Source organism: Staurois parvus, unplaced genomic scaffold (genome assembly GCF_062004578.1).
Source record: "Staurois parvus isolate SC_StPar_1 unplaced genomic scaffold, SC_StPar_1.0 ptg000708l, whole genome shotgun sequence".
Lineage (NCBI taxonomy): Eukaryota > Metazoa > Chordata > Amphibia > Anura > Ranidae > Staurois > Staurois parvus.
The window spans coordinates 12,486,242-12,501,199 of NW_028318504.1; the positions used below are offsets into that span (position 1 = coordinate 12,486,242).

The following is a 14,958-nucleotide window of genomic DNA, read 5'->3' on the forward strand; positions in this document are numbered from 1 at the left end:
GAATAGAATAGAAAATAATAGACTAAAACAGAGCAAAATAGAACAGAAAATAAAGGAACAGAATACAATCAATTAGAATAGAATAAAAACAATTAGAATAGAATAGAACATGAAAAAATAGAATAGAAAAGATTAGAATAGAGAATCAAAGAATAGAATAGCATATAAAAACAATAGCATAGAATAAAATAGAAAGAATATAGCTGCCTTCTGAAATTCGAATTTTGAATAGAATAAATTTGAATTCGAACAGAACACATTAGAATAGAATATAAAATAATAGAAGAGAATAGATTAGAAAAGACTAAAATAATTTACAAAACATTGTGAGCTGTGCTATAGTGACATGAGTAGTGATCAACAAAGGCACTGTGAAAATTGTTCTGAAATTTCCAATATGGTCACGCAACACTTTGTATTACCCATATACCATCAAAAACACCTATGGATTGTGGATTATGGATTGTAACGTTAGAATAATTTTCAAATCCACTAGAATTGTTTTCAATTCCGTTGGGATTATTTCTGAATCCTTTCAAAATGTTGAATTCGGTTGAATTCGAGTAAACGAAACAAATTCCGAAAAACGAATTAAACGAATTTAAAAATCGAACGAAACAAAATTAATCAAATAACAAATCGAAACGAAACAAAATAAACGTTTTCATTATGCACATGTCTAAGGAGGACAGTTGTGATGTGCGATTTTAAGCTTTGTATCTGTCTCCTCCTCAGGCAGTCCTATTACTCCAAATTACGTGGACAACTCATCCTCAAGTGTGGCCCCTTGGTGCACCTGTAACACGAGTGGAAACCGACAGGAGGAGTGTGAGAACTTTCTGCACTATTTCACCAACAACATCTGCCTCCGTAAGTCTTTTTATTATACACTTTAATATATAGGATACTGTATATTCATTTACTAAAACATAGATTAAAAACTACAACCCAGAACAGGGGCGGACTGACCATTTGGAAACTCGGGCACTGCCTGAGCGCCCGGGGTCAGTAGGGGGCCCCATGAGATGCCCCTTTTTCATAGGCTTTTTTGAGTTTGGGCAAGGACACAGGGGCCCCATGATCCCCTATTGCCCGGGGGCCCCATGACTTGTCAGTCCGCCCCTAACCCAGAACATCTTATTGTTCACAGGGGCGGACTGACAACTTATGGGGCCCCCGGGCAATAGGGGATCATGGGGCCCCTGTGTCCTTGCCCAAACTCAAAAAAGCCTATGAAAAAGGTACCAGGGGCATCTCATGGGGCCCCCTACTGACCCTGGGCCCTCGGGCAGTGCCTGAGTTTCCAAATGGTCAGTCCACCCCTGTATGTTCACTACATGCAGGTTCTACTTCCTTCATGTGCCCTGTCTGCAACTATACCCCATTGACACTGCACCTGCTCCATTTGTATGTTACATATCTCCCTCCCCATGCTGCATGCTGGTTTATTAAGACTGTCACTATGTTCACCAATGCTTCTTAAAGGGCCCCAACAAAAGTCAGGAGAAGACCCGCTTAAAGGACTAACCCTTCCGGTTAAAAGCTTGCCCCTTTCTTTAAACCATCCTTTGAGCCCTTCTCCCCTCTTTTTACCATTATTTTCCCCACTGGGCAAACCCAGTCAGTCTACGTCTAGCATACCTGTCATATATGTATGGCAGTATAGTTTGTATAATTGGTAGCTTAACCCCTTCACTCCTAAGGGTAAAGCAAATATTAATGCCTAAGCACAATTTTGCAACATTGACATGTGTTAGTAAAATCATACATATCATCACAACTACTTTGTACATCCAGGTGAATTATACCGTGTTTTTTTTCAGGACAAATTGGGCTTTCATTTGGTGGTAAATGGTAATGGATATCTCCTGATTTTTTTTTTATCAAAGGAAAACTGGCCCAAAATAGTAAAAAAAATATTTGTTTTAAATTTAGCTGTGTGTTTCTTGTTACTACCATAACCTACCATCAAATAACAACCCAAAATAAATTCTCCAGCTCTTAAGAATCGCAGCGATACCATATATGTGTATGTTATTTGTTGTTTGTACCTGTACTACAGCCCAGAAACAATAGTGCACATTTTGTTTTTTGCGGGGGTTTACCTAAAATATACTAACACTGACACCAACTGACACTGATACCATTTTTTTTTAACCCTGACCTTTTGGCCGTGACCTTTGACCCTGGCCTTGACGCAAACACTTACCCTGGCACTGAACTAGATCAAACCTTGATCTACGTATTTTTTCTTTATTTTTTTATTTTATTTTTTAATATTTATTTATATATTTACCTTTTTTTGTTGTTGTTTTTTTTTTTTACAGAATTTTTTTCCCCCTCTATGACAGGAGTTAGAGAGATACAATGTATCTTTCTCCTCCATTCATAGAGAGAAAAAAAAACACAAGGGGGCCGGGCTGTACAGTGACTGATCACTGTGATAGCCAATCAGAGGCTATCACAGCAATCATGTGACCCGGAATCGGGAGTCCCAGGCCCCGATCATTAGAACAGGACCCAGTGCTCTCAGTGACACCGCAGTCTTTGTGCTGGGAGCGTTCTGTGCAGCGCACTCCCGGCACAAAGACAGGTACGCAAATATGCGGCCCCACGGAAAAAAGCCCAGTTCTGTGAGGCCACATATTTGTGTTATGTTGGTGTCAAGGAGTTAAGGTTTATTACTACTAACTGCTGAACTGAAGGTGGCTTTGCTACTGTCTATGCTGATCTGGACACCAACTAACATTGCTTAGTCCTTACTACTTCTCATTCTGTATGCTGAAGGGTGTTACTATCATTGTTAATTCAACGTTATTTTTGCTTTGTTACAAACCTTTGTTTAGTGGCAATATATTAAGTCTTGTTTACTAACTTGCAACTGCCTGTTTCTTTGGCAAGGTGTCACTGCTAAGTGCTCTTTTCAGTGATCTCCTGTGACATTGCATGTTCTTACATTCAACCTTGCGTGTCAGAGGGCTGCAATTCTAAATGGGGTCGAGGCAAGGAACAAGGGACCCATTCGATCCCGCAGAGTCCTCCTTGCAATGTGAACAGTCTATTTGCCTTTCATTAAACACCCACGTTGTGTTCAGGAACTGTATATAGAAGAGGGTGCATGAATTAGAGTCTAGATTTTAAGGTGCCTGTGGAAGAGATGAAACCATATGGCCCATTTGGCTCCGTATCAAAAGCTAAAAGTTCATCCATTCTCATACTGTTATTTATTGTACTGACCTGTAACATTAAAGGGGGTAACATTAAAGAGGGTATAGTGGTTGTTTCCATGAAAAACTTTAAAGCCCACTCCATGCCCACTCCAAAGCAGCCATTCTCAACCAAGGTTTGGTTGGGAGGACTCCTCCAGAGGTTGGTAGGGGTACATTGAACTGTGGCTGATTAGACTCCATTTTGATGGTGCCAACATAATTCCATTTTCATGGTGCCAACATAACATTAAAGTGGGTAACATAAAAGAGGGTATAGTGGTTGTTTCCATGATAAACTTTAAAGCCCACTCCATGCCCACTCCAAAGCAGCCATTCTCAACCAAGGTTTGGTTGAGAGGACTCCTCCAGAGGTTGGTAGGGGTACATTGAACTGTGGCTGATTAGACTCCATTTTGATGGTGCCAACATAATTCCGGAGCTAATGGCACTTGGCAGTGCTAACAGCATGATATCAATTATGCTTTAATGAGTCTGTGAGGGTGTCATTCTGACCACTAATGTAATTAGCATTTTAAACAACAAAAAATAAAAATTCCCAGCTCAGCTTGCCAGCCAGCTTGCAAACAAACCGAATTAACCTGTCTAACAGTATGCATTTAAAACCGGGGTTCAGTTAGCACACATTTGCAAATACATCAGTAAGCTACAGAGCCACGTCACGGAACCCCCATATTCTGTAGTCCTAACTCTACAAATATTGAGAGCCCCCATAGTAGAGGCACATGTATGTAATGGATAGACCAAGGGCAGATGAACCTGAGGAAGCCCACCCCTCCTTAAAGATACAGGAGTGCACTGGACACCTAGCATGTAGCACAATGGCAGCCAAGGTGTCTAGTGCGCCCCTCACCAACAATTCAACAGTACAAAAAATGGCCACTGCTCCAGTCTATAACTGGCCTTTTCCCACTGACTCCTGATGAATAATGGGGGGTTCCCCAAGACCTAAAATGTATTACAAGGATTCCTTTTGTTTAAAATGTTTGAGAAAATCTGCTCTAAAGCTGCATTTCCCCAGTGTTACCCCGTGACTGCGTCTTCTGCGTCTAGCACTGAAAAATTCCCAATAAGGCAGCCATTCTCAACCAGGGTCCCATAGAACCCTAAGGTTCCTTCAGAGGTTGCTAGGGATTCCATGAGCTGTGGTTGATTTACCTCCCTTATGATAGTTCCTGCATAATTCCAAGTCCAACACCACTTGGCAGAGCCAGCACCATAACACCAATTATCTGTAAGAGTGGTATCCTGACCACCACTGTAAGAGGTGCATTCTCCCCACTGATCCTCAATTCATTATAGAAGGGTTCCCTGACACATAAAAATTATTTCAAGGGTTCCTCTATGATAGAAAGGTTGGGAAAGACTGCAATAAGGGAAGTAAATGTCATTTTCCCATAAAGCTGCTCTCGGACCTGCGGTCAGTAGCTGGGCATTAGACAGACTTTGACACTTTTTACTAAATGGGCAAGGTGACTGTGTCTCTAAGAGTTGTAGGCTGTAATACCCAAGACTTGCCAGCTTTTGAAAATGGATTGAATCTGGTATATGTATATGTAGCATACAGTAAGTATATTTAAGAACTGTGCAGGCAGTACATCACATAGTGCTTTTATAGTGGGTACATCTTAACACATACTTGGGTTAAAAGAAGACATATGTCCAGGGAAAAAATCTTTTCTAATCCCCAAAGGCAATCAGATATTTTTCCAGAAAACATTTCTTATAAGTATTAGTAGTCAGTAAAGTAGAACTCCAAACATTTAACCCGCTACTCCCTTTCCCCATCCCCCAGATGTCACCATTTCCCTAGTATTTGTTATTTAACAACAAAAAAAACCTATACATAAATTAATATAATTAATAAATAACGTAATGTCCTTTTCTTGCTCTGGCAGCTGCTAATTTAGTTTTAACTTTTGACTTTGGAATATAATGTAATAAAAAACACATACGCCATTCATTCAAGAAAAAATGTACATAGTTACATGGTTAGTCTGGCTAAAAAAAGACAAAAGCCCATCTAGTTCAACTATAAAATAAAAAAAAAGTTATAATCCTATACCCAGAGTTGATCCAGAGGAAGGCAAAAAACCCCAGCAGTGCATGATCCAATTTGCTCCTGCACGGGAAAAAATTCCTTCCTGATCCCCCGAGAGTAAATTGGTTATTCCCTGGATCAACTTTACCTATAAATGTTATATCCAGTTATATTCTGTGTATTCAAGAAATAATCCAGGACCTTTTTAAAGCAATCCACTGAGCTGGCCAAAACCAACTCTTGAGGGAGTCTATTCCACATGTTTACAGCTCTCACTGTATTTGGAGATTAAATCTCTTTTCTTCCAGACATAAAGAGTGCCCCCTTGTCCTCTGTGATGACCTCAGGGTGAATAACTCTACACCGAGTTCACTATATGAACCACTGATGTATTTTTACATGGAGATCATATCCCCCCCTTATGTATTATACATGGAGATCATATCCCCCCTTATGTATTATACATGGAGATCATATCCCCCCTTATGTATTATAAATGGTGATCATATCCCCCCCTTATGTATTATACATGGAGATCATATCTTCCCTTATGTATTATACATGGTGATCATATCCCCTCCTTATGTATTATACATGGAGATCATATCCCTCCTTATGTATTATACATGGAGATCATATCCCCCCTTATGTATTATACATGGAGATCATATCCCCCCTTATGTATTATACATGGAGATCATATCTTCCCTTATGTATTATACATGGAGATCATATCCCCCCTTATGTATTATACATGGAGATCATATCCCCCCTTATGTATTATAAATGGTGATCATATCCCCCCCTTATGTATTATACATGGAGATCATACCCCCCTTATGTATTATACATGGAGATCATATCCCCCCTTATGTATTATACATGGTGATCATATCCCCCCTTATGTATTATACATGGAGATCATATCCCCCCTTATGTATTATACATGGAGATCATATCCCCCCTTATGTATTATACATGGAGATCATATCCCCCCTTATGTATTATACATGGAGATCATATCCCCCTTATGTATTATACATGGAGATCATATCCCCCCTTATGTATTATACATGGAGATCATATCCCCCTTATGTAATATATATGGAGATCATATCCCCCTTATGTATTATACATGGAGATCATATCCCCCCTATGTATTATACATGGAGATCATATCCCCCCTTATGTATTATACATGGTGATCATATCCCCCCTTATGTATTATACATGGAGATCATATCCCCCCTTATGTGTTATACATGGAGATCATATCCCCCCTTATGTATTATACATGGAGATCATATCCCCCTTATGTATTATACATGGTGATCATATCCCCCCCCCTTATGTATTATACATGGAGATCATATCCCCCCTTATGTATTATACATGATGATCATATCCCCCCTTATGTATTATACATGGAGATCATATCCCCCTTATGTATTATACATGGAGATCATATCCCCCCTTATGTATTATACATGGAGATCATATCCCCCTTATGTATTATACATGGAGCTCATATCCCCCCTTATGTATTATACATGGTGATCATATCCCCCCCTTATGTATTATGCATGTTCCAGATGAGGTCTTACTAATGATTTGTACCAGGGAAATGATATCTCTCTCTCTGGAGTCTATACCTCTTTTAATACAAGAGAGGATTTTGCTCACTTTAGAAACCGCAGCTTGGCATTGCATGCCATTATTAAGCTTGTGATCTACCAGAACTCCCAGATCCTTCTCCACCATTGATTCCCCCAGTTGTACCCCCCCTAGTATGTATGATGCATGCATATTTTTAGCCCCCAAGTGCAGAACCTTACATTACATTCTTGCTCTGGAGGCTGCTAATTTAGTTTTAACTTTTGACTTTGGAATATAATGTAATTTCCCAATAAAAAAACACATACAGCATTCATTCAAGAACAAATTTCCAGCCTGTTCCTTTTGAAAATCAAACAAATGTTTTTAAAACTAAAATTTTGGAAACAAGATTCTACCAACTTTAGCCCTGGAGTACTGAGTCCAGCCTGCATAATTCTACATCTCCTAGGTGAGCATGTAAATGACAGACTAGGCTCACAGGAACTGGGCAGAATAACACGAGTGTGGAAAGTTTTAAAAGAATATGATGTTATTAGCGAACACTCTGCAAGTAGACAGCAGCTGTACAGAAGCCCCTCATGCTCTTTGATTTTGGACTGGAAGGAAGAAAGATTAATGCATCACTTTGGCCTTTGTGATTCAGTCATTGGCCTCTTTAATGGCTGCAGCAATCAGCAGTGAGCTGTGTTCATTCAGTTCTAGAATCTGAACATCTAATCAAACTTCCAAGGCACAAAACTTTATTTTAAGCCAGACTCGAAGATCGATAAACCTAAAACAAAAAAAAGGACATTATGTGAGAGAGCTACTAACAACAGCCACACATACTGTATGTATGTAATCACACCTGTATATATAATTAAATCATTAACATTAAAAGGGTTCTAAAGCCTTAAGGTTTTTTTACCTTAATGCTTTCTATTTCCTTTATTATAAGCCTAGCTGTGAGAAAAAAAAAACCAAAGTGGGTTTCCTTCCACTTAGAGGGGAGTCCATTGGATCAAACTGGTAGTTGTCAGCAGGGGAAGACAGGGATTTGGCCTTGAATACAACCCCAACCAGCTCTCCCTTTCATGGCAGGACAATTACCTGTGAGCTAAAGAAAGTGCACAAGTGTTTGATGAAGCTGCAGTGATTAGTAGAAGATAGCTACAGCATGTAATGCACAGCAATAGATCCCACACTGACCGATTTGTGAATGAGAGAATATCTTCACACTGGGGATGATTTACTAAAATGGGAGAGTGCAATTTTGGTGCAACTCTGCATAGAGACCAATCAACTTCCAGTTTTTTTTTTTGTCAAAGCTTAATTGAACAAACTGAAGTTAGAAGCTGATTGGCTACCATGCACAGCTGCGCCAGGTTTTGCAGTCTCCGGTTTTAGTAAATCAACTCCACAGGATATTATTTGTACTGGCCCAAGAGGGAATCACCCACCCAAGCCCAATCCTTCCTTGTTTGTCAGTGCTGGGATTTTGGATTTAATTTGCAAAAGTAACTGAGTAGATCGAGGCAACATACCATTTCAGGGTGTCCCCATAAAAGGAAAATTTGCATTCATCAGTTTTATTGTTTTGCAGTCAAATGTTTATTGAAATTTCCTTAAGTATTGCATATGCGGTCATAATTAGGGTTTAGTGGGCAAGGGTGCAAGCTTAGATTGAATAATTACGTTTAAGGGTTGGTTAGGCTCAAATAGAAACACAAGAGCTGCCATTACTAACTTACTTTTGATGGTACACACTCTAGAGACATCGTCCTGATCTTGTCATTACTATTTATTGAATCAGTGATTCAGAACAAGCATGTTCCAGGTCAGTGACCCACCAAGCTTGAAGGTAGAAAAGGTTGATGGGCTAAGTGTTACAGCTCAAGTTTAGGTGTTTTGTGTTGGGGAAATGTTATGAACTAGATACTGTTTTTTAGGGTTAGGTTAAAAGTCAAGGTGTTGGGTCAGGGTTAAGGGTTATCTATTGTACATTCAATTATATTTTAGGGTTGAGAACATTTATGTTTACTTGCTGCTACTGTTGAAAGTGTCAAAACATGAGCTACAGCACCCTGAAAAAGTAACCTACCACCATTAGATAAGTGGCCAGTGAAGGCTTACCAAATCTCAGAATCAGAACAAAGTCGAAGATTTTAAGACATACACATCAACGTTTGGGAGGCTCCCCAGGTGCACAAAAGATGCTTTGGACCCGATTGTGTTGCATTCTTGTGGTACCTGTTTGCAGGATGGCTGCTAGTTAAACATTGCTCCTCTTGACATAGATTAAGTTTAAAACTCATATTTTAGTTATGCAGACGCCAGTAGGCTGAAGCATCCATAAACTAATACTACACTACATGGCCAAAAGTTTGTTGAAACTCCTTCAAATTGGTTAAGTTGTGTCCAGTATAGTCTATTCATGCTACAGAATACAAAGACATTTAAGACAATTTTGCATTTCCAACCTTGTAGTAACTGGTTGGGAAAGTCCTTTTCTGTTCCAGCATGACCATTCCCCTGTGCACAAAGCCAGCTCCATAAAGACACCGTTTGATGAAAGCCCTGACCACAACCCTACTGAAAACCTTTAGAATAAATTGAAATGCTGATTATTGTCTAACAGCAGTACTTATAAATGATCCTTTGGCTGAATGGGCAAATTCTTACAGGCATACTCCAAAATCTGTGGAATGTTTTCCCAGATCAATGGAGTCTGTTATAGGTGCAAACGAGGGGTGGAGGGACAGCTCCATAATAATGCTCATAGGTTTGGAATGGGATGTCCAACAAGCTCATATAGGTGTGATAGTCAGGTGTCCACAAACATTTGGCCATATCATGATCCTTACCTATATTGCTCAATTTTAGACTAAGCCTTTACAGAGTCAGCCTCAACCATAAGCCTCTAACTCTCTTGGTGGATCATTTACTTAATGTTTTCACTTGTGTTTCAGAAAATGCTATACATGCTTTTGGCAATGGGACCAATTTAAATCCAGCGGTGAATCCATCAGTACCCCCTACAACTCCACTACACAAAGAGGAGAAGTACAGTAATGCTTCTGTTCCTGCAGTCAAAGAGAGTTTCACTGTCCGAGTACAGCCAACCAAGGTAATTTGGAGGAAGAAAACTATACAGAGAAAAAATGTAAATGAAAAAATATAATTCTATGTTCTAATAGTTCAGTTAGCTTAAGCTTAGCTGGGAAAGCTGTTTTTTTGCCACTTTAAAGCCTGCCATGTACTATAAGATTTTCCAACATTTGTATGAATATTCGTATGAACATTTGATAACTTGATTTGAGTGTCATTCGAAAGTATTTAAAATTTTTGTTTCCTTTTAACATATGATTTTGGAATGAATGTAAATTCCCGAACAAAACCACATATGCTGTTAGAAATGTGTTCATTCATGAAAAATTTTCCATCCTTTGCCTTCAAATTTGTTATTGTTAAACAAATGTTGATTTGATGTTGATCTCAATAATGATTAGAAAATTGAACAATCTCTTAAAACAAAAAAGTTTGAAAAATATTCTACTGGTATATGGCCTTCAGTAGTGTACTCCTACAAGACCTTTCAATGAATCTAATGTAAATCTTTATTTTTTTTGTCCCCTCTGTTAATATGAATAGCCTAAATTTATCATGATGAAACCATCAAGGTAAATAAACTAGACTTTATTTTTTTAATCATGTCTAACAAACTTTGTTTTTGTTTTCTAGGCCACAAAAGATGAGTCATTTTTAGTAGGATCCGATGAAATGAAATCCGAAGTTTTCAACTCCTTGGTTCCCTCTTCAAGTTCACAGTTGGTCCACGGTGGATGTTCTTTACTCATTGCTCTATTTTTCCAGACCTTTATCTGAAGACAGCCAAGGGCCTCGTATTTTATGCTAAAAGAGAAAATATAAAAGCTGGGAGAAAAACTTTGTCTTCTCTATTTTTATTATGTTAATTCATGGTAACCTTAAGAGTCCTTATTTTCATTTATTGTCTTTTGAAATAATCAAGAAAAATAAAAACAAACTCGGAGTCTCTAAAGTGACTTTCAGACGCGTTTCAGAAGAAGGCCTGGTGGGGCCAGCTGGAGATCAAGAACATTGGCATGGATCTCCTTTCAGTGGAGTACCAAGGAGCTTCTGAGATGAGACACTTGTGTTATTGCTCTGTGGAAAAAAAAGAGATAACTGAAACATGGACAAGAACAAAATGATAAGCATTAAACCGTGCCGAAATCAAGATGATTTGCACACTTGCCGAAATTACAACTCAATAGTATGTAGGAAAATGCATACAAAAATGAAATGAATCCTACTCTATTTGCATAATTGGGACACTTATTTTCTATATATTTTAGGAGAAGGAGGGGGGAGGGGGAAGTGTGTATATACCACATTACTGATTCGTCTGACAAAACGCAAGGGAAGCCAGAAACAAACAAGGAGGAAAAGGTTGCGTTTTTAGCATTGGCTTTTATTAGTATCATTTTTTCAACCTCTAAAGTGCTTGTGTACCTTAATACCCCCTAAAATCTATTTCTTGATGGTCATATGAAACTATTTCTACAAGATGGGACAAAATGCTTTCTAACAGGGCTTAATTTCAAGTTATGTCAACATAAGATTTCCGATAATAATTTGGTGTTATAAACCCCCTCCTGTTTCTTTTTCCTCTCTGCTGAGATAGAGTTGAATTCAATTGAGACGCAATTTAATTTTTAACCTTGGGATTTTTTTCTTTTTTGGAAAGTAGCATTAAATTGTACTATACAACTCTGGGTGTCTTTTTAGTTCTGAACAAGCAGTATACGATGAACATTTCTGTAAGGGTTAAAAAGGCAGTTATTGGAGGATTACATTTGAATCTGTGTTTGTTAAGAAATGGAATATTAAAAAGTCCTTTTGCAGACCTCATGTCAATAATTTTCATGGACCTTGGTGGACCCACAGTGTGACCATTGATTACAGTAGGAAACAAAGATGCTGGAGCAGCTTAAGTCCTCTGAAAGATGATCATAGTAGAAAGTAGAAAATCAGATTAAACAGTAGACTGATGAAAAAAACAGGTACAGGCATAAAGAATCTAAACAGTCTAGGTTACAGACAAACAATGCCAGCATCAGAGATAACAGACTAATGACCAGGACAAGAACAAACACCGCCCAAACAATTTAGAGGAATAATCAAGGGCATGAACAGACAGAACTCAAGTAGACCTAAATCAGGTGGACAAGCTGAAGAAAAGGCATTTCTGACTGTTCAGCAGTCTATTTAGGCACTTCACTGACTAGGGCAGGTGTGTGCGCCAGAGACCTTAGCTGCAGGGCTATTTAACAACCAGCAAATAGAAAAGGCTTAATGCTAAGTATTATTACAGTCACTTTCTCCCGCATTGATCTACATGTTTACCTCACAGGGCCTCCTAGACTTGCAAATTTCAAAAGAACAGGAAAAAGTGTATGAACCTTAGAAGGACAAGGAAGATTATGGTGTTCTGTCTGAACAGTAAATTCATTTCTACAATATCATTGGTTCTTCACCTTGCATAAAGACTACAGGGAAATCAGTAACAGAGTAGAGGAAAACCATGTGCAATATAAACTTCAAGCTATTGCTTCTAATGTTTTTCTTACCACAGTGCATGGGAGAGTCCCCTGGAATTTCTAGTACTATAAAGTGAAACATATTTGGTGCCAGCTGTACACAACTGAGCAATATCTGGTGCCATTTGTAATGCATAAGCTGTATTTGGTGTAAAGTATACTGGATTGACTTAGGAGGTCCAGTGCAGTTGTGCAACTATTGGTGGCCCCAGAAAACATAAGAAGACTGATGGTCAGCCTGCCAGTTTGCACCTAGAACTGAAATATCAGCATGCCTTGGCTTGATATCAATAAGATAAAATTGGTGTTATCTAGAAATGGGAATCACTCATATTAACAAAGAACTAAATAAAAGCAGGCAGTAGCTTGTTCCAAGAAAAAACAAAGACTTCAAAATGGTGGTCAAAAACAGAAGACTGAGTAACCCACAGAGAGAAGATGAGAGGATCTGAACTATAAACATAAAGAAAACGTGAGCTTATGGTTGTCTTGCCTCTTTATTAATAGTGAGAGTTTGCACATACACACAGTATGGCTCATATTAACTCCCTAATACAGTATATGGCCAAAAAGTTGTGAAACAATGAACATCACACTTATGCAAGCTTGCAGAACTTACCATTCCAAAAATCAGGGCATTAAAACAGAGTTGCCTTCTCTCTCTTTGTGGATATAACAGCCTCTATTCTTCCAGGAGGGCTTTCCACAAGATTTTGGAGCGTGTCTGTGGGAATTTGTCCACATTCAGCTATTTAAGCATTTGTGAGGTCATGCATTTCAAATCTTCCCAAAAATATTCAGTAGGGTTGGGTTCAGAGCTCAGTGCGGACCACTTATGTCCCTCTACACAACGGGTGTCAAATTGGCGTCCCTCCAGCTGTTGCCAAAGTACACGTCCCCTGAGGCATTGCAAAGCTGGCAGTTACAAGCATGACTCCCAAAGGCAGAGGCATGATAGGACTTGTAGTTTCGCAACAGCTGGAGAGCCATCAGTTTGACACCCCTGCTCTACACCAAAGTCATCAAAACATGTCTTTATGGAGCTGGCTGTCATGCTGGAACAGGAAAGGGCCTTCCCCAAAATGTTTGGAAGTGCACAATTGTCTAAAATGTCCTTGTGTGCCGTACCATCAACAGTATCCTTCACTGGAGACACCTCAACTCTGTTTGATGCCTGAGATGTTTGATCCCCTTAACATCACACCTAAAGTATATGAGCTTGTTGGACATCCCATTCCAAAACCAAGTGCAATAATACAGAGTTGCCTTCTCTTTCTTTGTGGCTATAACAGCCTCCATTTTTCTGGGAGGGCTTTCCACAATATTTTGGAGTGTGTCTGGGGGAGTGTGTGCCAATTCAGCCACTAAAGCATTTGTGGGGTTAAGTACTGGCATTCCAATTCTTCCCAAAAGCATTCAATAGGGTTGGGTTCAGGATTTTGTACAGACCACTCATGTTCCTCTACACCAAACTCATCAAACCATGTCTTTATGGAGCTGTCTCTCATGATGGAACAGGAAAAGGCCTTCCACAAAATGTAATGCGGTTGGAAGTACACAATTGTCTAAAATGTCCTTGTGTGCTGTAGCAATAACAGCATCCTTCACTGGAGACACCTCAACTCTACTGGTCAAGTGTGATGGTCAGGTGTGCATAAACATTTGGCCATATAGCGTGTCTGTGTGTGTGTACAGGTGGTATAGAAAATAATCACCCCTCTTTAAAATAATCACATTTTGTTTCTTTACACACTGAAATGAAGACAGACACAGATTTTGTTTTATCCAGCTGTATTTACTCAGAGCAACTTATAACATCCAAATGAAAAATATAATACCAACATGTCAGAAAAAAAAATTCAAAAACTAAATCATTGAGTTTGAAAAAAGGATCACCGCTCCTAAAAATTGCTTGTAAACTCAATCAGGTGCAGCTAATCACAAAGCCATTTGACTTTCAACTGTGATCAGCTTAGCATGAAAAGAGCTTTCTTGGAGCATTTCAGTCCCTGGTAGTGCAACTAAAGCAAACAATCAACTATGTGGTGACAAGGCACTGTCAAAAAACCTCCGGAATAAAGTTGTGGACAGGCACAAGTCAGGAGATAGATACAAAAAGATGCAAATGCTTTATTTATGCCTAGAAGCACAGTGAAGTCTACTATTATGAAGTGGAAGGTATTTGGTAGAACACAGACCCTCCCTGGATCAGGACATTGCTCCAATCTGGATGAAAGAGCCAGGAGGAAACTGGTCAAAGAGGCTACCAAGAGGACTACAGAAACTCTGAAGCAGTGGCAGGAATTGATGACAAAGAGTGGTCATTGTGTGCATGAGACAACAATATCTCAAATTCTCCACAAATGTGGCTTGTACAGGAGGGTTGCAAGAAAAAAGCCACTCCTCAAGAAAGGCCCCATGCAGTCACCACTGAGCTTTGCCAAAACGCACCTTGAAGATTCTGAGGCCACAT

The 14,958-nt window shown here is 39.1% G+C and overlaps 1 protein-coding gene across 1 annotated transcript in view; it reads left to right on the top strand.

The window, feature by feature from the left end:
- The window catches only part of GFRA4 (GDNF family receptor alpha 4), a 668,764-nt gene extending 656,973 nt beyond the window's left edge, over nucleotides 1-11,791 (top strand). The window contains exons 7-9 of the mRNA XM_089653371.1: nucleotides 736-870; nucleotides 9,834-9,991; nucleotides 10,606-11,791. Coding sequence (XP_089509497.1) covers nucleotides 736-870; nucleotides 9,834-9,991; nucleotides 10,606-10,749 — 437 coding nt within the window. The 3' untranslated portion in view covers nucleotides 10,750-11,791. The remainder of the gene's footprint in view (nucleotides 1-735; nucleotides 871-9,833; nucleotides 9,992-10,605) is intronic.
- The last annotated feature ends 3,167 nt before the right edge of the window (nucleotides 11,792-14,958 follow it).